This window comes from Symphalangus syndactylus, chromosome 13 (assembly GCF_028878055.3).
Source record: "Symphalangus syndactylus isolate Jambi chromosome 13, NHGRI_mSymSyn1-v2.1_pri, whole genome shotgun sequence".
NCBI classification, from domain to species: Eukaryota; Metazoa; Chordata; class Mammalia; order Primates; family Hylobatidae; genus Symphalangus; species Symphalangus syndactylus.
Window position 1 is genome coordinate 44538432 of NC_072435.2, and position 21102 is coordinate 44559533.

General features: G+C 53.1%; 2 protein-coding genes across 3 annotated transcripts; one reads left to right on the top strand and one right to left on the bottom strand.

Moving 5' to 3' along the window:
• The first annotated feature begins 2343 nt into the window (after positions 1-2343).
• GDF15 (growth differentiation factor 15) lies at positions 2344-9255 on the top strand. Its single transcript, XM_055236491.2, has 3 exons — positions 2344-2502; positions 6008-6555; positions 8366-9255. Exons 2-3 carry the CDS (start codon positions 6279-6281, stop codon positions 9013-9015), a joined length of 927 nt encoding a protein of 308 aa, XP_055092466.1. The 5' UTR covers positions 2344-2502; positions 6008-6278; the 3' UTR covers positions 9016-9255.
• A 1961-nt stretch (positions 9256-11216) lies between these two features.
• Positions 11217-18021, bottom strand: LRRC25 (leucine rich repeat containing 25). 2 transcript variants are annotated; one of them, XM_055236492.2, is made up of 3 exons: positions 17802-18021; positions 16532-17319; positions 11217-12168 (listed from the first exon to the last, which is right to left on the bottom strand). In XM_055236492.2, exons 2-3 carry the CDS (start codon positions 17308-17310, stop codon positions 12030-12032), a joined length of 918 nt encoding a protein of 305 aa, XP_055092467.1. In that variant the 5' UTR covers positions 17311-17319; positions 17802-18021; the 3' UTR covers positions 11217-12029. The 2 variants fall into 2 exon arrangements, with proteins under 2 accessions (XP_055092467.1, XP_063472520.1); XM_063616450.1 differs by having other exon boundaries at positions 16532-18021.
• Positions 18022-21102: the final 3081 nt, after the last annotated feature.

Consider the following 21102-nt stretch of genomic DNA (forward strand, 5'->3'; position numbering starts at 1 on the left):
CACCACTGCACTCCAGCCTGAATGACAGAGCAAGACTCCGTCTCGGAAAAAAAAAAAAAAAGGTATGTCCAAGTCCTAACGCTCAGTATCTGCGACTTTATTTGGAAAAGTCTTTGCAAATGTAATTAAACTAAGGATCTTGTACTGAGGTCATTCTGAATTAAGAATGGACCCGTGGCTGGGCACAGTGGCTCATGCCTGTAATCCCAGCGCTCTGGGAGGCTGAGGTGGGTGGATCACCTGAGGTCAAGAGTTCTGGACCAGCCTGGCCAACATGGCGAAACCCTGTCTCTACTAAAAATAAAAAAAAAAAAATTAGCCGGGCATTGTGGTGCACACCTGTATTTCCAGCTACTCGGGAGGCTGAGGCAGGAGAATCACTTGAACCTGGGAGGCTGCAGTGAGCCGAGATTGCGCCACTGCATTCTAGCCTGGGCAACAAGAGTAAAACTCTGTCTCGAAAATAAAAAAATAAAAAGAGTGGACCCATGGCCGGGCACAGTGGCTCATGCCTATAATCCCAACACTTTGGGAGCCCAAGATGGAAGGATCGTTTGAACTCAGCCGTTTGCGACCAGCCTGGGCAACATAGTGAGACCCCCGTGTCTAAATACAAACACAAACAGAAAACAAAAAGAACCCGGGCTGGCTGCGGAACCCCCTAGATGGCACAGGCACATCCTGGCTTTCGAGGACAGTCACGAGCATGAGACAGCATTTCTTCTTGTCCTCGGGGCCTGCAGGAAGTTTTTAAATAATCCGCTTTTGTGCCTCTTCCAAATCTCCTCCTATGACCCTGTTTACCTTACATCACAAGAAACAATCAATAAAAGTGGTTTGTGTTCTTGTGTGCCGTGTGTTTGACAAAGGCGTTGATAGCTGAGAGCTGGTAGTGGAGCGGGGAGATTTTGGGAGATTGGGGCCCTGCCAGGTGGAGGGATTGGCCTGACCTCCGGCCCCTGCGCTCTGTTTACTTCCATCCCAGCTCCACCTCTGGGGACCCATGGAAGCTGTCGGCGAGGAACACAGGATCCGACCTGCTGAGCTCATCTCTGGCCACCTGCCTGCATCCGCCCCATCTCTCCTCTCAGCTTGGCCATGAGGCTGGCTATGAGGTCATTGGTTAAAGATTTGGGGAAGCAGAGCCAGGCGAGTGGCCGGATGTGGTGGCTCACGCCATCACAGGATCCCAGCACTGTGAGAGGCCAAGGAAGGAGGATGCTTGAGCTCAGGAGTTCGAGATCAGCCTGTACAACATAGCAAGACCCCCGTCTCTACAAAATATAAAATTAGCCAGTTGTGGTGGCACGCGCCTCTGGTCCCAGCTACTTGGGATGCTGAGGTGAGAGGATCCCTTGAGCTCAGGAGGTGGAGGCTGCAGTGAGTGGGTAACAGAGCCAAACCCTGTCTCTAAAACAAACAAAAACAGAAACAAAAAGTACACTACTTACTGTCCTGCTTCTCACCATTCCAGCCTGGTAGTCCTTTTTTTTTTTTTTTTTTTTTTTTTTTTGAGACAGGGTCTCGCTCAGTTGCTCCGGCTGGAGAGCAGAGGCGTAATCACAACTCACTGCAGCCTTGATCTCCAAAAAGACTACCAGCTTGGCTGGGTGTGGGGACTCATGCTTATAATCCCAGCACTTCCGGAGGCAGAGGCAAGAGGATTCCTTGAGCCAAGGAGTTCGAGACCAGCCTGGGCAACACAGTGAGACCCTATCTCTAAAATTTTTTTTTTTTTTTTTGGAGATGGAATTTAGCTCTTATTGCCCAGGCTGGAGTGCAGTGGCGCAATCTCAGCTCACCACAATCTCCACCTCCCGGGTTCAAGCAAAATTCTCCTGCCTCAGCCTCCCGAGTAGCTGGGATTACAGGCATGTGCCACCATGCCCGGCTAATTTTGTATTTTTAGAAGAGACGGGGTTTCTCCATGTTGGTCAGGCTGGTTTCAAACTCCCAACCTCAGGTGATCTGCCTGCCTTGGCCTCCCAAAGTACTGAGATTACAGGCATGAGCCACTGCGCCCGGCCTGGTGTCCTTATTTCTTGGGAAAGGATACAGAGGGTCAGAGAGGCGCCCCAGCTTCTGCAGGAATGCATTCCTGAGACCTGGCCTGGCGGTGGTCACTGGAGGGTTTACTCTGCTTGCAGGGTCTGGTATAGTGGGGGACGGCTGGGTAGGAACGTGCAGGCTATAAAGCCAGACCCCAGGTGTCAGTGTGGTTCAGAAAGCAACTAGCACAGCCATGCCCTGGCCAGGACCCGTGACACAGCGATGCTGTCAGATGCTGCTGATGTTACAGATGTTGTTGGGAGCACCCTGGTGGGGGCGCCCTGACTCTGCACGGTGAGAACCTTCTGGGGTTCCTAGGACCCTCGGACAAGCACTCTGATCCGGATGACTCCAGGTTCCAGGAGTTGCAGAAATGCCACCAGGACCTTCAGAGCACCAGTTAGACAAGGAGAGCCAGGAGGAGCCAGGCCCCAACCTCATTCAAAAGCACAGGTGAGCTCTGAGACCTCCACCCCCAGGATAGCCCCCACATCTATTTTCTTTTTCTTTAAAGATGTTCTTATTTGGGGGCCAGGTGTGGTGGCTCATGCCTGTAATCCCAGTACTTTGGGAGGCCGAGGCAGGCAGATCACCTGAGAACAGGAGTTCGAGACCAGACTGGCCAACATGACAGGGTGAGACCCTATCTCTACAACAAATACAAAAATTATGCGGGCATGGTGGCATGTGCCTGTAATCCCAGCTACTAGGGAGGCTGAAGCAGGAGAATTGCTTGAACCCGGGAGACGGAGACTGTAGTGAGTTGAGATTGCACAACTGCACTCCAGCCTGGGCAACAGAGCGAGACTCCAATCCAAAAAAAAAAAAATCCCCTAGGCCAGGGCTGTGGCTGAGACCCTGAGGGCTGGAGGCTTGGCTGGCTTTGCACAGCAGCGGGTGCATGCTGGGGTGGGGAGAGGCCTGGAGACCCTGTGACTCCAGTGGGGGCCTTGCTGTGTGACCCCCAGTGAGTCCTTGTGTCTCTTGCCCATGCATGCCTGTCACATGCAGACACCCACACACACCCACTATCTGCCAGACAGAGCAGCCCTTCCTCTCCGTAGCCAGGAAGCTGGACATAGGCACAAGGGCTAAAGCCTGGGGCCGGGAATCCTGAGCGTTAGGAGAAGGTCTGGGAACCCCAGGGGGAAGGGTGCTCTTGGGGCATCCCCTGCCCCTCTACCATCTGGTGGCTGGACTCCACACCAGCCTGCCCTGCTCTAAAACCCCAGCTCCTTAATTCTGTGCCATCTCCTCTCCTCACCAGCCCAGACAAGAGCAGATTCATCCCTGCCCCAAAGGAGCCACCGGTCTTGGGTCAGCAGAGCTGGGCACGGACACTTCCAGTGCCGTGGGGCTGTAACTGTGACAGGTCTGTTGCTCCATGCACTCGGCAAGTCAACAGCTGAGAAACCAGGTTGCAACATGGAAAGAGTTTTAATCCGACCGGCGTGGTGGCTCACACCTGTAATCCCAGCACTTTGGGAGGCTGAGGCGGTGGATCATCTGAGGCCAGCAGTTCAAGATCAGCCTGGCCAACCAGGTGAAACCTCATCTCTACTAAAAATACAAAAAGTTAGCCGGGCGTGATGGTGCGCACCTGTAATCCCAGCTACTTAGGAGGCTGAGGCAGGAGAATCAATTGAACCCGGGAGGCGGAGGTCGCAGTGAGCCAAGATCATGCAACTGCACTCCAGCCTGGGCGATAGAGCGAGAGACTGTTTTGGAAGAAAAAAAAGAAAAAAAGGCTGGGTGCAGTTGGCTCATGCCTGTAATCCCCACACTTTGGAGACAGAGGCCAACGGATGACTTGAGGTCAACAGTTTGAGACCAGCCTGGCCAACATGGTGAATCACCGTCTCTACTGAAAACACAAAAATTAGCCAGGTGTGATGGTGCACGACTGTAATCCCAGCTACTCAGGAGGCTGAGGCAGGAGGTGGAGGTTGCAGTGAGCCAAGATTGTGCCACTGCACTCCAGCCTGGGGTACAGAGGGAAACTCCGTCTCAAAAAAAAAAAAAAAGAGGTTTAATCCTAGGGCCACCCAATGAGGAGATAGGAGGGAACCTCAAATCCATTTCCAGGAGGAGGAGTTTGGGGCCATATACACACACACACACACACACACACACACACATATATATATATACACACACACACACACACTTTTTTTTTTTTAAGATGGAGTCGGCCGGCCACGGTGACTCACGCCTGTAATCCCAACACTTTGGGAGGCCGAGGCAGGTGGATCACGAGGTCAGGAGATCGAGACCATCCTGGCTAACACAGTGAAACCCCGTCTCTACTAAAAATACAAAAAAAAAAAAAAATTAGCCAGGCGTGGTGACAGGTGCCTGTAGTCCCAGCTACTCAGGAGGCTGAGGCAGGAGAATGGCATGAACCCGGGAGCTGGAGCTTGCAGGTTGGAGTGCAATGGCATGATCTCAGCTCACTGCAACCTCCGCCTCCTGGGTTAAAGCGATTCTCCTGCCTCAGGCTCCTGAGCAGCTGGGATTACGGGCATGTGCCACCACGACCGGTTAATTTCTGAAACTTTTTAGTAGAGACAGGGTTTCATCATGTTGGTCAGGCTGGTCTCGAACTCCTGACCTCAGGTGATCCACCTACCTTGGCCTCCCAAAGTGCTGGGATTACAGGCGTGAGCCACTGCACCGAGCTTGGGGCTAGAGTTTTAGTTTTTAAGGATTTTGGAGTAGGCTGAAGTGTGGAGGTCATTGCTTGGTGAAAGAGTGCAGGAGGTGAAGTCACAGACAGTAAGAAACTGTATTCTCATGCAGATTCCGTTCCTCTGTGGGGTCTTCACACTGGTGGGTGTCATTGGTTAAGGATTTCAAAAACATCTTAAGAAATTCTTTAAAAAAGTCTTATGATTCTAAGATCAGAAATCACATCTATAGCAAATGGTCGGTATCAGGTGCTACAAGCAACTTGCGGTCACAAGGAAGTGGGTCAAAGTGCAGCCTGATTAATGCTTAATTATAACTAAATTTCTGTCCAGAATTCTTTTTTTTTTGAGACAGAGTTTTGCTCTTGTTGCCCAGGCTGAAGTGCAATGGTGAAAACTCGGCTCACTACAACCCCCGCCCCCTGGGTTCAAGCGATTGTCTTGCCTCAGCCTCCCGAGTAGCTGGGATTACAGGCATGTACTACCAAGCCCGGCTAATTTTGTATATTTAGTAGAGACAGGGTTTCTCCATGTTGGTCAGGCTAGTCTAGAACTCCTGACCTCAGGTGATCTACGTGCCTCGGACTCCCAAAGTGCTGGGATTACAGGCGTGAGCCACCGTGCCTGGCGCAGAATTCTTTTTTTTAGAGATGAGATATTGCCATCTTGCCCAGACTTGTCTTGAACTCCTGGGCTCAAGCAATCCACCCACCTCGGCCTCCCAAAGTGCTGAGATGATTGACATAAGCCACCATGCCTGGCCCCCAGAATTATAAATCCTGTGAGGATGGCTTCAAGGTGAGCGCTGAGCCAGACAAAAGGATGGGGTTTGGGAGCATCCTGCTTAGCCTGGAATGATAATGTTGGAGAAGAATTCCTGGAAGAGGGGCTTTTTGCGTAGAGTTTTGAAGAATGAGTAGGAGTTCTCCAGAGGAGGATGAGTAACTGCAATAACACCCAGTTTATCAAGTGCCTCCTATGTGTCTGGCCCTGTGCTTTACCCCTCATTTGACCACCTCTCCAGTGAGAGTCTCAGTCCCTTTTTTCCCGGTGAGAAAACAGGCATGGCAGAGAGGAATGACACATCAAGGTTGCCCTTCCTGCCTCCATCTAGCCCGTTCTCCTCTGCTTCCTTTGTTTTTCACCATCTTTAGCCTTTGACCCCAACCACAAAGAGAAGAGAGGAAATCCCATGGGCATAGACAGCCACCTCTTACACTCCTGTCTGGAATTTCTCACATAGTAACAATGTCTTTTTTTCCTCCAAAAAGACTCCCAGGCTGGAATGGCGTCCTCATATCAAGGAAGTGGATACTGAGGCCCAGAAACGTGCCCTAGCTTTACTAGGAGGGCCCCCACCTAAAGATCCTCCCCCTAAATACACCCCCAGACCCGCCCAGCTGTGGTCATAGGAGTGTTTACTCTGCAGGCAGGGGAGGAGGGCGGGACTGAGCAGGCGGAGACGGACAAAGTCCGGGGACTATAAAGGCCGGTCCGGCAGCATCTGATCAGTCCCAGCTCACAGCCGCAACCGGCACAGCCATGCCCAGGCAAGAACTCAGGATGCTGAATGGCTCTCAGATGCTCCTGGTGTTGCTGGTGCTCTCGTGGCCGCCGCATGGGGGCGCCCTGTCTCTGGCCGAGGCGAGCCCCGCAAGTTTCCCGGGACCCTCAGAGTTGCACTCCGAAGACTCCAGATTCCGAGAGTTGCGGAAACGCTACGAGGACCTGCTGACCAGGCTGCGGGTCAACCAGAGCTGGGAAGATTTGAACACCGACCTCGTCCCGGCCCCTGCAGTCCGGATACTCACGCCAGAAGGTAAGTGAAATCTTAAAGATCCCCTCCCACCCCCCAAGCAGCCCCCGTATCTAACCAGGGATTCCTCTTGTCTTGAAAAGCCCAGACCTACCTTTGAGCCTCAGTTGCCCCATCTGTGCCCTGGGTAGGAACATCCTGGACCCCCTTGGGTCTGATGGGGTAGCTGATGCCTGATTTGCACCCACAACGTGGGAGGTTATAACCTGTCCCCAAATTGCAAATGGGGAAACTGAGGTACAGGGATGCCAGGGACCCTCCTGAATGTGCACAGCACCTGGGAAACCCGGGGACGGGGTCGGGCGTGCGGTGTGGGCATGGTCCCTGACCTGGCTGGGGCCAGGATCCAAGAGAAACAATGGGGGTGTGGTGCATGGATAGAGGTTTGTGATGGGCAGAGCCAGCTGGAGCTGGTTCTGAATCTGATGACATCGCTTGTCAAGGCACTGCTAAAGTCACATGCGACAAGCGACTTGTTAGGGGAGGAGGAGAGTATTTTCCCCATCTCTGTGCCCTCCATGGAGGCTCCAGAGGTGCAGGGCACCAGATGAGGTCTGGGCTGCGGTGGGACCCAGGAGGGGGCAGGCAGAGGGGCATACACTCTTAGCCCGCCCTAAACCCATCTGTGCCGTGTGACTCCAGGTAAACCTCTCACCCTTGCTCAGCCTAGCAACTAGGTTAAGGCACCCTCAAACCCCAGTCTCCCCAGTCTCCCTAACACTTGTACCAGCCTGAGGGGCCGTGATTCCTAGAGGCTCAGTAGTCGGAATGTGATGGGTTTGATACTCTTCATTTCTCGGGATTACACCTGTAATCCCAGCACTTTGGGAGGCCGAGGTGGGAGCATCGCCTGAGGCCAGAACATTGCAGCCTGGGCAATATAGCAAGAACCCATCTCTACCAAAAATGTTTTTAAAAAAATTAGCCAGACATGATAGTGTGTGCCTGTAGTCTCAGTTATTCAGGAGGCTGAGGCGGGAGGATCACTTAAATCCAGGAGATTGAGGCTGCACTGAGCCATGAGTGCCCCACTGCACTCCAGCCTGGGTAACAGCAAGACCATACTAAATAAATAAGTGAAGCAAGTAAGTTTTTGACTGCCAGAAGAAAAGCAGAGCCATGGTTGGAATCTCAGGCTGTCTGAATATCAGATATATATTAATTCATTCAAGTATTTACTAAGCACCTATTGTGTGCCAGGCACAGTGTCAATCAAGCTGAGATTCTAAGTAGGGAATATGAATGATACACAAGGAAATAAAATAGGGTGCTTCCTATTTTAGGCAGGCTGGAAGGAAGAGGAGGAGCCAGCCATGCTGAGATTTAGGAGATTCAGGGGGAGAAATGCCCCCCCCCTTTTTTTTTTGAGAAGGAGTCTTCCGCTGTTGCCCAGGCTGGAGTGCAGTGGCACGATCTTGGCTCACTGCAACCTCCACCGCCCCGATTCAAGCGATTCTTCTGCCTCAGCCTCCCGAGTAGCAGGGATCACAGGCGCCAGCCACCACACCCAGCTAATTTTTTGGTATTTTTAGTAGAAGCGAGCGTTTCACCATATTGGCCACATATTGGCCAGGCTGGTCTTGAACTCCTGACCTCAAGTGATCCGCCTGCATCAGCCTCCCAAAGTGCTGGGATTACTGGCGTGAGCCACCGCGCTCGCACGGAGAAATGCTCTTGGCAGAGGAAATAACTTGTGCAAAGGCGCCGGCGCCGTGGTGAGATCCAGCTTGGCGTGTTAGGGGAAATGGGCACCCCCGTTCCTGGAAAACGGTAGGCCTGTGGGTGACCAGCATCCCTATCTGTCTTCCCACAGTGCGGCTGGGATCTGGCGGCCACCTGCACCTGCGTATCTCTCGGGCCGCCCTTCCCGAGGGGCTCCCCGAGGCCTCCCGCCTTCACCGGGCTCTGTTCCGGCTGTCCCCGACGGCGTCAAGGTCGTGGGACGTGACACGACCGCTGCGACGTCAGCTCAGCCTTGCAAGACCCCAGGCGCCCGCGCTGCACCTGCGACTGTCGCCGCCGCGGTCGCAGTCGGACCAACTGCTGGCAGAGTCTTCGTCCGCACGGCCTCAGCTGGAGTTGCACTTGCGGCCGCAAGCCGCCAGGGGGCGCCGCAGAGCGCGTGCGCGCAACGGGGACCACTGTCCGCTCGGGCCCGGGCGCTGCTGCCGTCTGCACACGGTCCGCGCGTCGCTGGAAGACCTGGGCTGGGCCGATTGGGTGCTGTCGCCACGGGAGGTGCAAGTGAGCATGTGCATCGGCGCGTGCCCGAGCCAGTTCCGGGCGGCAAACATGCACGCGCAAATCAAGACGAGCCTGCACCGCCTGAAGCCCGACACGGTGCCAGCGCCCTGCTGCGTACCCGCCAGCTACAATCCCATGGTGCTCATTCAAAAGACCGACACCGGGGTGTCGCTCCAGACCTATGACGACTTGTTAGCCAAAGACTGCCACTGCATATGAGCAGCCCTGGTACTTCCACTGTGCACTTGCGCGGGGGACGCGACGTCAGTTGTCCTGGCCTGTGGAATGGGCTCAAGGGTCCTGAGACACCCGATTCCTGCCCAAACAGCTGTATTTATATGTCTGTTATTTATTATTAATTTATTGGGGTGACCTTCTTGGGGGACTGGGGGGCTGGTTTGATGGAATTGTGTATTTATTTAAAACTTTGGTGATAAAAATAAAGCTGTCTGAACTGCTCCCTGTGGTGTCCAGGATAAGGGAAGGTGACCTTGAGAAGATCCTCCTCTCCCTGGCCTCAGTGTCTCTAGGAGACCTGGGAGGGGTTAAGTGTAAAGGCTCAAGGAACGAGTGGCAAGGTGTTCTCGGACATGCCAAGCCATTGGAAGGTGCTTACGACACCTGTGAGCTCCAAGGGCCGCCTTGGCCATTCCTGACTGTCTGTCTCTATTTCTCTATCTCCCTATTTCTGTTTCTTTTTTCTTTTTCTTTTTCTTTTTTTGCGACGAGGTCTCACTCTGTTGCCCAGGCCGGAGTACAGTGGCACAATCACAGCTCACTGCAGCCTCAACCACCTGGGCTCAATTGATCCTCCCACCTCAGCCACCTGAGTAGCTGGGACTACAAGCACATGCCATCACGCCCAGCTAATTTTTGTATTTTTTGTAGAGACTGAGTTTCGCCATGTTGCCCAGGCTGGTGTTTCTGTTTTGGAAACAGCTGAGACCTCATACCCTTTTAAGTCTCAGCTTCCCTCCATCTTTCCTCATTCCTCAGAACTTCTCTCTTTGGGGGCTGAGGCAGAGGATCTGTCTCTATCTTTGTCTCTATCACCATCCTGTTGTCTCTCCCCACTTGGGAGTCATCCTTCCAGACACAGGCAGCTCAGAGCCAAGTCTATCTGCAACCAAGTGCCTTGTTTTGTGGCACTGTCCCCAACCTGAGGGGTGAGTCTCATCATCCCTCCTGTTTGTGGCACTTCCATGTTAGTGACACCTCACTCTTTCATATATAAAGAGCAGGGAGAAACAAATAAGTTGTGAAGAATGTTTTCATGCACACCACGTCTCCCAGGTTATATATACTTCCTGTTTAGGATCTTGGAATTCCAAGGTGTGCTGATTCCAGCCCCCTCCCCACACCAAACTGCCTGCCCACCCTGAATCTCTGAGAAGAATGGTGATGGGTGTCTTGGGGGACAGAGTACCCACTTCCAGCAGTGAGGTGTATCTGCGGGGAATGCCACCACCCACAGGCCAACCTGAATGACTTCAGGTTCCCCTTAACGTATTCAGTGAGTGCCCACTTTATGCCAGGCCCCGGACACAGCTGTAAAAAGACACACAAGAACCACCCCACTTTGCGGAGCCTGGTTGAGTGAAGGGGACAAATGAGTAAATCCTAAGAAAGTAGTTGATTGCAGTAAGATTTGTGCTGGGGATTCAACCCATCAGTTCATTAGTGAACGGAGGCAGAGGTGATCTAGATAGTTGGATGGGGGAGGCCTCCCTGGGGAGAGAGGTCACATTTGAGCTGAGATCTGGAGGAAGAAAAGGAGTCGGGGGGGGGGGTAGTTGAGGGTGGACATTGCAAGTAAATGCAAACAGCAAGTGCAAAGGCCCTGAGATGGGAGCAAGCTCACTTCAGTCACAGCAAAGCTGTTGAAAATGGGCACCTAGGAGACTTCAAAATCAATACCAAAAGGCAGCAGATGGCATCAATGAGTCTTTCCCCAAACAATAGCTGTTGCCTTTGCAAGGTATAGGATGGGCCTGTGCCTTCTCTGTGCTTCTCCAGGCTCTTGCACAAGTTGGTCTACCCAGCCAGCATGCCCTTTCCTCTCCAATTCTCAAACTCCTATGCATCCTTCAAAACCCACTACAGATTCCGCTCATACAGCCTTATTCAAACTCATTCAATTATCTCCATGTGGGGACTGTGCCCCCATTCTTCCCTTTGGCCCAGGCTTGATCTCCCAGGACTGAGGGTACTTGTCTCTAGTTCTATCTCCCCCAGATTGGAGGATTGGGCTGGGACCAGCTGATAGGAAACCCAGTTGAGGCATGAGCCTGAAAAAGCTCTTGAAATACAGATGTCTGTGAGTCATGAACTCTGCCTGAGAAGAAACCAGGGACAGCTTCTCAGAGGAGGTGGCATTGCACCAGGGTCTTGAAGGATTTTCTCAGAATATTAGAGCTCAATCAATTATATATATATTTTTATTTTGGGGGTGTTGTGGGCTGCTCTGGAGGCCGAGCCTGGAGATCAGGGACCTGGGAAGGGGCTCTGAGAGGGGCAGAAGGGAGAAATGTGGCCAGGCGCAGTGGCCACGCCTGTAATCCCAGCACTTCGGGAGGCCGAGGCAGGCAGATCGCTTGAGGTCAGGAGTTCGAGACCAGCCTGGCCAACATGGTGAAACCCTGTCTCTATTACAAATACAAAAATTAGCTGGGCATGGTGGCGGGTGCTGTAATCCCAGCTACCCGGGAGGCTGAGGCAGGAGAATCACTTCAACCTGGGAGGCAGAGGTTGCAGTGAGCCGAGATTGCACCACTGCACTCCAGCCTGAGTGACAGAGGGAGGCTTGATTTCAAAAACAAACAAACAACAAAAAAAAACCAGGATGGGAGGTGGGGAGCAATTTGGGAGTCTTAGATGGAGACTTGGTCTTAGAACTCAGAAATTCCCACCTTGAGGAACCCACTCACCCTGAACCAGCAGCCTCATCAGCCTCAAAGCATTTATTGAGCACTGCCTGTACATCCACAGGAGGGTGACGACAGGATTGACACAGTGACCCTCCTGTCCCCTTGTTGGGGGTCTCTCCTCTTCCCCCTCTAGGAGCTGAGGGGGCTGAGGAGCAGCATGGGGGACAGGGAGGGTGCGGCAGAGCTTCCAGGGGCTTCAAGGACAATCCTTTCCTGTCCCCATTCTTCAGATGGGGAAACTGAGGCCAGGGAGGAGTTAGGACGCCCTGAGTCACCCAGCAGAGACAAGGGGTTCTGGGTGAAGGCTCAGCGCCCGGGGATCACGTACTCCTCTTCTTCCATTGGGGCCTGGCCCAGTGACTGCAGGTTACAGTAGACAGGCTGGGAAGCCAGGTCGATGTCCTTGTAGTTCATGTAAAAGTCATTGTCCTCTGAAGGGTGAGCCCTGGGGGGACAGACAGACCAGGGGTAAGTGTGGGAGGGGGAGGACTCAGGGGACAGGCACATGAGCTTTGAGAAAGTTCAGAGTGGGCCAGGTGCTCTGGCTCACACCTGTAATCCAGCACTTTGGGAGGCTGAGGTGGGTGGATCACCTGAGATCAGGAGTTCAAGACCAGCCTGGACAACATGATGAAACCCCGTCTCTACTAAAAATACAAAAATTAGCCAGGCATGGCCAGGCGCGGTGGCTCACGCTTGTAATCCCAGCACTTTGGGAGGCCAAGGCGGGCGGATCACGAGGTCAGGAGATCGAGACCACGGTGAAACCCCGTCTCTACTAAAAATACAAAAAATTAGCCGGGCGTGGTGGCGGGCGCCTGTAGTCCCAGCTACTCGGAGAGGCTGAGGCAGGAGAATGGCGTGAACCCAGGAGGTGGAGCTTGCAGTGAGCCGAGATTGCGCCACTGCACTCCAGCCTGGGTGAAAAAGCAAGACTCCGTCTCAAAAAAAAAAAAAAAAAAAAAATTATCCAGGCATGGTGGCACATGCCTGTAGTCCCAGCTACTCGGGAGCCTGAGGCAGGAGAATCACTTGAACCCAGGAGGTAGAGGTTGTAGTGAGCCGAGATTGTGCCATTGCACTCCAGCCTGGGAGACAGAGTAAGACTCTATCTCAGAAGGAAAAAAAAAAAAAAAAAGAAAGCTTCAGAGTGGCTCAGTCCACCCCGAATATTTACATATGGGGAAACTGTGGCATGGGCTAGTGTTCTGACTCCCAGCCAGCCCCACCTCTCTCTGAGGAGGCTGGGGGAGGGCAATGATTTAGGGAAGGTTCTGTGGGTGTAACGCTGCGGTCTGAGGACCCTGAACTCTTTTTCCTTCCTTAAAAATGAGATAGCGACTAGGCGCGGTGACTCACGCCTGTAATCCCAGCACTTTGGGAGGCCAAGGCAGAAGGTCTGCTTGAGGCCAGGAGTTTGAGACCATCCTGGGCAACACGGTGAGACCCCATCTCTACAAAAAATTAAAAAATTATTCAGGCATGGTGACATGTGCCTGGAGTCCCATCTACTCAGTAGGCTGAGGTGGGAGGATCGCTTGAGCCCGGGAGGTCAAGCCTACAGTGAGCCGTGATCACACCACTGCACTGCAGCCTGGATGACAGAGGGAGACCCCGTCTCCAAAAAAACAAAAATTGAGGTAGCTGTTCATTATTACATTAAAATCTAAATTTTTGTTTTCTCTTGAAAAAATCGGAAGCTCTGGCCACGTCAGTCACATGCACACAAGTGGCTGCACCCACACTCTGTGCTCTTCCCGGTGGGAAATGTTTTTACCACGGAAGCAGCTGACTTTGTGGCCCTCATATATAAAAGCAAGTCTCTGAGCCTCAGTTTCTGCATCTCTAGAATTGGTTAAGGAGTAGGGAGCTACTTAGGAATATTTGTTATGGTCAGCAGACCTCCAGAGAACTTTCCTGACCCCTGAACATTCTAATTCCAACCCAGCTCCTCTTGTAAAAAGGACCACTGGGCCAGGTGCAGTGGCTCACGCCTATAATCCAAGCACTTTGGGAAGCCAAGGTGGGCAGATCACCTGAGGTCAGGAGTTCAAGACCAGCCTGGCCAACATGGCAAAACCCTGTCTCTACTAAAATTAGCCGGGTGTGATGGTGGGTGCCTGTAATCCCAGCTACTCGGGAGGCTGAGGCAGGAGGCAGGAGAATCACTTGAACCCAGGAGGTGAAGGTTGCAGTGAGCCGAGATCATGCCATTGCACTCTAGCCTGGGCGACAGAGCAGGAAAAAAAAAAGGCAAAATGGCTACTTTGGGTTAACAGCGTCTATCAGTCAATTATACTCTAATATGAATTGCCTACCAACCCCTAAGTGGTTGTAGGGGGACGAACAGGACTGGGACGCAGGGTTTGTGTCCTGCCTTTTTTGACTGGCTATGTGACCTCGGACAAGTCATTTCCCTGCCTCCCAGAGCCTCCATGTCTGTAACTGTAAGATGCAGGGTGGAAATGACACAGTCAATTCTAAACACAGTGTTTCTGGAGGCCAGTACATAAAGGACGCTGATCCGGGAGCCTCGGGGACAGGGAGGCCAAGATGAACATCAGAGCACAAGCTGCTTTTGTGAGTCCAGTGTCTTCAACACCCTGCCTCAGACCATTTCTGCTTTTGAGCCATGTTTACATCTGCTTTGCATATTTTCTCCCTTCTCACCAACAGCCTTCCGATAGCCTCCCCACCTCCTGGCACAGACTCTGCTGCCCAAACACAGCCATGGCTGTGGTCCCTTCCTGCTTGGCCCTCCCTGTTCCCCTCAAGCCTTAGCTTTCAAGTCATCCCTTCTCAAAAACCATTCACACAGCAAATTCTCTGTTCTTTCCCACCTCTGGGTCTCTGCCCCTGAGGGTCTCACCCCTTGAAATTCCCTCCATTCCCTTTTCCAACCTAGAAAAGATTTTCTTTTCTTTTTTTCTTTCTTTCTTTCCTTCTTTTTTTTTTTGAGACAGAGTCTCGCTCTGTCGCCCAGGCTGGAGTGCAGAGGTACGATCTGGGCTCACTGCAACCTCCACCTCCTGGGTTCAAGTGATTCTTCCTGCCTCAGCCTCCCAAGTAGCTGGGATTATAGGCACCCACCACCATGCCCGGCTAATTTTGTATTTTTAATAGAGACAGGGTTTCACCATACTGGCCAGGCTGGTCTCGAACTCCTGACCTCGTGATCCTCCCACCTCGGCCTCCCAAAGTGTTGGGATTACAGGCATAAGCCACCGTGCCTGGCCTAATTTTTGTATTTTTTAGTAGAGACAGGGTTTCACCATGTTGGTCAGGCTGGTCTTGAGGTCCTGACCACAGGTGATCTGACTGCCTTGGCCTCGAAAAGTGCTGGGATTATAGGCATGAGCCACCGCACCCCACACCAACCTAGAAAAGTTCAACTCATTTGTCTAAGCCCAGCAAAATCATCTAGAAGCCAGTGGCAGTGGCTCACACCCATAATCCCAGCACTTTGGGAGGCTAAGACATGAGGATCACTTGAGGCCAAGAGTTTGAGACCAGCCTGAGAAACATAGCAAGACCCCCATCTCTACGAAAAATACACAGATTAGTTGGGTGCGGCGGCATGTGCCTGTGGTCCCAACTACTCTGGAGGCTGAGGCAGGAGGATCACTTGAGGCCAGGAGCTTGAGGCTGCAGTGATCTGTGATGGCGCCACTGCACTCCAGCCTGGGCGACAGAATGAGACTGTCTCAAAAAAAAAAATGTCGGCTGGGCGCAGTGGCTCACATCTGTAATCCCAGCACTTAAGGAGGCCAAGGTGGGCGGATCACGAGGTCAGGAGATGGAGACCATCCTGGCTAACACGGTGAAACCCCGTCTCTACTAAAAATACAAAAAATTAGCCTGGCGTGGTGGTGGGCGCCTGTAGTCCCAGCTACTTGGGAGGCTGAGGCAGGAGAATGGCGTGAACCCGGGAGGCGGAGCTGGCAGTGAGCCGAGATCATGCCACTGGACTCTAGCCTGGGTGACAGAGCCAGACTCCATCTCAAAAAAAAAAAAAAAAAGTCATCTAGTGGTGATGGGACTTTGTAGGGCACCTCTTTAGCATCTCATGTGTGTCATAGGGAAATGGAGGGCTGTCCCCATTCTATGGAGACAGAAATGGAGGTTCAGAGACAGCCTTGGGTCACATGGGTCCTGGGCCTATGCTGCTGACCGCCACCACAGAGCCCCAACTCTGCTCAAGCAGTTGCCTCCTATCTCCCCATCCTTGGCCGCCAGAAACTGGGTTTACAGGTCATAGGGGGGAAGTTTGTCCCATATATGGAAACTCACTTAATTCTTACCCCAGCACACTATGATGGGGGCTGTAATTCACCCTCATTTTATTTTATTGATTTTATTTTTGAGATGGAGTCTCGCTCTGTCACCCAGGCTGGAGTGCAATGGCACGAACTTGGCTCACTGCAAACTCTGACTCCCAGGTTCAAGCGATTCTCTTGCCTCAGCCTCCTGGGTAGCTGGGACCACAGGCGCCCGCTGCCACACCTGGCTAATTTTTGTATTTTTAGTACAGACTGGGTTTCACTGTGTTGGCCAGGCTGGTCTCGAACTCCTGACTTCAAGTGATCCGCCTGCCTTGGCCTCCCAAAGTGCTAGGATTACAGGTGTGAGCCACCACATCCAGTCCTCTCCCCATTTTATAGGTGAGGAGACTGAGGCTCAGAGAAGTAAACCTAGTCACCTAAGGTCCCATAGCCTTTAAGTGGCAGAGCTGGGATTTGAACCCTGGCCATCTGGGTGTGAAGCCTTACTATTCACCACTTTGGCAGGTGTCTCAGTGGGTTACTTACCCTTGTTCAGCCCACTGGTGCTCTGCTGCTGGCTGGCCCACAAACATGTTCTCGTAGTCGGGGGTGGAGGGGCAGGATGGCATGGCCACTTGGGGCTTGGGGGCGCTCCGGCTGCTGTACCGTGGCTGCAAGCCTAAACTGGGCTTGGGCCCATCCTGAGCAGCCCAGGGCTTGTCCAGCTCCCGGCTTCTGGCCACTCGGCATCGCCAGAGTCTCCAGGCCAGCACGAGGCCAGCGATGGCAAGTCCAAGAAGCAGGCACCCGCTGACCACCACTGCCCCGATGGTTGCAGGGGCCAGGCCAGGGGCGCAGCTGACCTCCAGGAAGGCAGAGAGGTTGTGCTGGGAGCTGGTTGTGTCCCAGCAGAGCAGAGGCTTCTGGCCAGAGCAGTTGTCTCGGCGGACCTCGTGCCAGGACTCCAGGGCACAGCTGCAGTCAGCCTGCAGGTCAAGGTCACAGCCGGCGGCCAGCGCCCCATCCACACGGGACAACGGGTTGCGTAACACGTTCAGGACCTCAAGCTTCTGCAGGTGGGCAAAGAAGGTCACTGGAAGCTCTCGCAGGCCGTTCCCAGACAGGTCAAGGAGAATCACGTTGCTGGCCCGCAGAGACTGGTTGTGGGGCAGGCTCAGGCCGAGGCCACTGAAATTCAGGCACGTGGCACTGAACTCCGTATTCCAGTCCACATCCGCGGAGGACACGGTGCACGACAGTTCCAGGCTGTCTGACTCCGGCAGCAGCAGCGGCAACAGCAGCGTCCATGCCAGGGTGCCCCCCATTCAAGCAACCTACGTAGAGACACCGGAATCCTAGCCCTGACCTCAGCCCTGTGGTCGCCCTCGCCTCCACCGCTAGTGTTTATTATTATAGCTCAGACCAGCTCAAGCCGCTTCTGAAATGGTAAAACGCAGCCCCAATCTGGTCGCCTCCTTTGGCTGGTGGGCTGCCTCAGTCTCCCCTTCTGGGGAATGGGTAGGTAACCCCGGTGCCTAGCGAGCTTGGAAGGCGAGGAGGAGACCCGGCCCAGTTAACCCCTTCTTCTATGTCCTGAACATTTGGGGCGCCCTCATTGGCCAGGACAGGACCCTATGCAAATAAGCGGTTGCCTTGGAAACGGCCCCGCCCCCTGATCCTGCTCTCGGTATCTCCCAGAACCGCGCGGGTCGCTGGGAAGTCCTGGGATAGGGTGGAGTGGGGGCTTTAGAAAGGGTCCTCCCAGGTCTGGTTTAGAGTCCCTTCACAGGTGCAAGTTCTAGAGCCTCAATCCTACCTTTTGGGTCCCACTGCCACGCTTTTGCCTCTGCGATGCTGGAAAAGCGACGGCGCCCAGAGGCTGCGTCCTGGCCCACCGGGACACGGGGGCCGCAGCGGCCAGCACCCTCCGCAGCGCTGCTGGGGTCGCTGGCGTTCCTCTGGCTCTGCACCCAGCGATTCAGGGGGAAGAGGAACTGGTGTCTGGGTGGAGTGTAGAGGGGAAGAATGAAGACAAAGATCCGCCCCCTTGCAGGGCCTCAAGGTTCTCACCAGAGGTGGATGGAGAGCAAGGGGGAGGCGTGGCCCAGGGTCCCGCTTCCCTCTTGCTAGAACCCAGTGACTTCATGTACTCTGTTAGCACCCCAACCGACTGCCACCTCACCAACTCGCTTCTCAATCTCAGCTGTTGGCTCCCAGCTCATGCAGTCATTTATTCATTCAACGAGCATCACCCACGCTGGGCCCCCAAGAGGCCTCAGCCCTGACCAGGTCCTCAAGGAGCTATCTTAAGAGAGGACAGAGCTGGACATAGACATTCCTAGTCCCATGCAGTCAAGGAAGGTCCAGAGGGAAAGACAGGGTCCTGGAAGGCTTCCTGGAGGAGGAGGAATTACAGTTGGGGCTTCAGTGCATGAGTAGGAGTTCACCAAGATTCCCCAAACCTGTCACTGGCTCTCCAAGCTCCTCCAAGCCTCTCCCACTGAGTTCTTGCACAATGGCATCTCTATGCTGGAGGGGACAGTGAGGAGGGCTCCCAGCAGCTTGAGAAAATGTAGCTGGCTGGGATAGCATGGTTAGGAGTGGAAAGGATAGAAGGAATTGGTGGTGGGGGAAGAGGTCCATGTGGAGCCAAGGCAGGTGCGTGGGCAGAGAGGCACTGGCTCAAGAAGTCCCTCTGGAGTGAGCCTGGTGTCTGAGGTGGGCAACGTGGGGAGGAGGCTGAGGTCCCAGAAGCAGATGCGGGCCTGAGGCAGACTGGAGGAGTAGTAGTGACAAAAGTGATACTGACGAGGGGTGGGCTGGGAGAAGGTCTCACTTGAACCTGGTGTCAGGTGGACCAGGTTCCAACCTATGCCAGCCCCTGACTCACTGTGCCACCTTAACTGTGTGTGCCACCATGTCCACAGCTGTCAAATGCACAGAGGTTTTTCCGGGATCTGGGAGGCTGGGAGTCCACTCCCCCACGTTTTCCCCTCTCCTCAGCCTCTGTCCTTCCCATTGCCAAACTCCGAGAAATGGTCAAAGGCTTTGAACCGAGACCTTGAAGAAAAAGCGGGAAAACAAAGGCTTTGAACGGAGACCTTGAAGAAAAAGAGGGAAACTGCTCTTCAACATGTCCAGAGATGCTCATTCTTGCCAGGTGCAGTGGCTCACACCTGTAATCCCAACACTTTGGGAGGCTGAAGTAAGCAGATCGCTTGAGCCCAGGAGTTCGAGACCAGCCTGGCCATCATGGTGAAACCCCATCTCTACTTTAAAAAATAAAAAAATTGGCCGGGCTGGGTGGCTCACGCTTGTAATCTCAGCACTTTGGGAGGCCGAGGCTGGCGGACCACGAGGTCAGGAGATCGAGACCACAGTGAAAGCCCGTCTCTACTAAAAATACAAAAAAAAAAATTAGCCAGGCGTGGTGGCGGGCGCCTGTAGTTCCAGCTACTCGGAGAGGCTGAGGCAGGAGAATGGCGTGAACCTGGGAGGCGGAGCTTGCAGTGAGCCGAGATCGCGCCACTGCACTCCAGCCTGGGTGACAGAGCGAGAGTCCGTCTCAAAAAATAAAAAAGATAAAAAAGTTAGCCAGATGTGGTGGTATGTGCCTGTAGTCCCAGCTACTCGGGAGGCTGAGGCAGGAGAATTGTTTGAACCCAGGAGGCGGAGGCTGCAGTGAGCCAAGATCACTCCACTGCATTCCAGCCTGGGCAACAGAGTGAGACCTGTCTCCAAAAAAAAAAAAAAAAAAAAAGTTCACACTTCATAAGAAAACTGCAAATCACAAACTGTTTGTCTTCACCAATCAAATTGGCAAAAATCCAACAGTGCAATGACATTCTGTGCCAGCCAGGCTGTAGGGTGCATCCATGGTGTAGCATTGGTGGGGGGCACCCTGGCACAGGCCACCGGAATGATGAACTCATGTGCCTGCTGACACAGCAAGTCCACTTCTGGGAATCCCTGCCTGAATATTTGCATGTTTACAGTGTGAACTGACTAACGAATAAAAAAATGTGGCTCAGCCCGGGCGTGGTGGCTCATGCCTGTAATCCCAGCACTTTGGGGGACCAAGGTGGGCAGATCACGAGGTCAGGAGTACGAGACCAGCCTTGCCGACATGGTGAAACCCCTTCTCCACTAAAAATAAAAAAATTAGCTGGGCATGGTGGCATGTGCCTGTAATCCCAGCTACTAGGGAGGCTGAGGCAGGAGAATCGCTTGAACCCAGGAGGCGGAGGTTGCAGTGAGCTGAGATCATGCCACTGCACTCCAGTTTGGGCGTTAGAGTGAGACTCCATCTCAATAATAATAATAATAATAATTTAAAAATTAGCTGGGCGTGGTGGCTTCAGCCTGTAGTCCCAGCTACTTCAGAGGCTGAGGTGGGAGGATCCCTTGAGCCCAGAAGGTCGTGACTGCAGTGAGCCGTGATTGTGCCACTCCACTCCAGCCTATGCAGCAGAGCAAGACCCTATCTCTAAAAAATAATTTAAAATAAATGAATGGGCCGGGCACGGTGGCTCATGCCTGTAATCCCAGCACTTTGGGAGGCTGAGGCGGGCGGATCACCTGAGGTCCAGAGTTTGAGACCAGCCTGACCAACGTGGAGAAACCCCGTCTCTAGTAAATATACAAAATTAGCTGAGTGTGGTGGCGCATGCCTGTAATCCCAGCTACTTGGGAGGCTGAGGCAGGAGAATCGGTTCAGCCCAGGAGGTAGAGGTTGCAGTTGAGCCGAGATCGCAGCACTGCACTCCAGCCTGGGCAACAAGAGCAAAACTCCATCTCAAAATAATAATAATAGTAAATAAATAAATAAATAAATAAATTGGCTAAAATATTCAATTTTATGTTATGTGTATGTTGCAGGTTTTTTTGTTTGTTTGTTTGTTTGTTTGAGAAGGCAAAGTTGGGCGTGGTGGTTCACAACCTGTAATCCCAGCACTTTGGGAGGTTGAGGCGGGCGGATCATAAGGTCAGGAGATTGAGACCATCCTGGCCAACATTGTGAAACCCTGTCTCTACCAAAAATACAAAAAATTAGCTGGGCGTGGTGGCATGTACCTGTAATCCCAGCTACTCGGGAGGCTGAGGCAGGAGAATCACTT

Excerpts from the sequence above, each read along its gene's own strand:
- GDF15 (XM_055236491.2), top strand. The coding sequence starts at position 6,279 with ATGCCCAGGCAAGAACTCAGGATGCTGAATGGCTCTCAGATGCTCCTG. Across the intron at positions 6,556-8,365 it reads CCGGATACTCACGCCAGAAG|TGCGGCTGGGATCTGGCGGC; the intron begins GTAAGTGAAATC and ends GTCTTCCCACAG.
- LRRC25 (XM_055236492.2), bottom strand. The coding sequence starts at position 17,310 with ATGGGGGGCACCCTGGCATGGACGCTGCTGTTGCCGCTGCTGCTGCCG. Across the intron at positions 12,169-16,531 it reads CACCAGTGGGCTGAACAAGG|GGCTCACCCTTCAGAGGACA; the intron begins GTAAGTAACCCA and ends CTGTCCCCCCAG.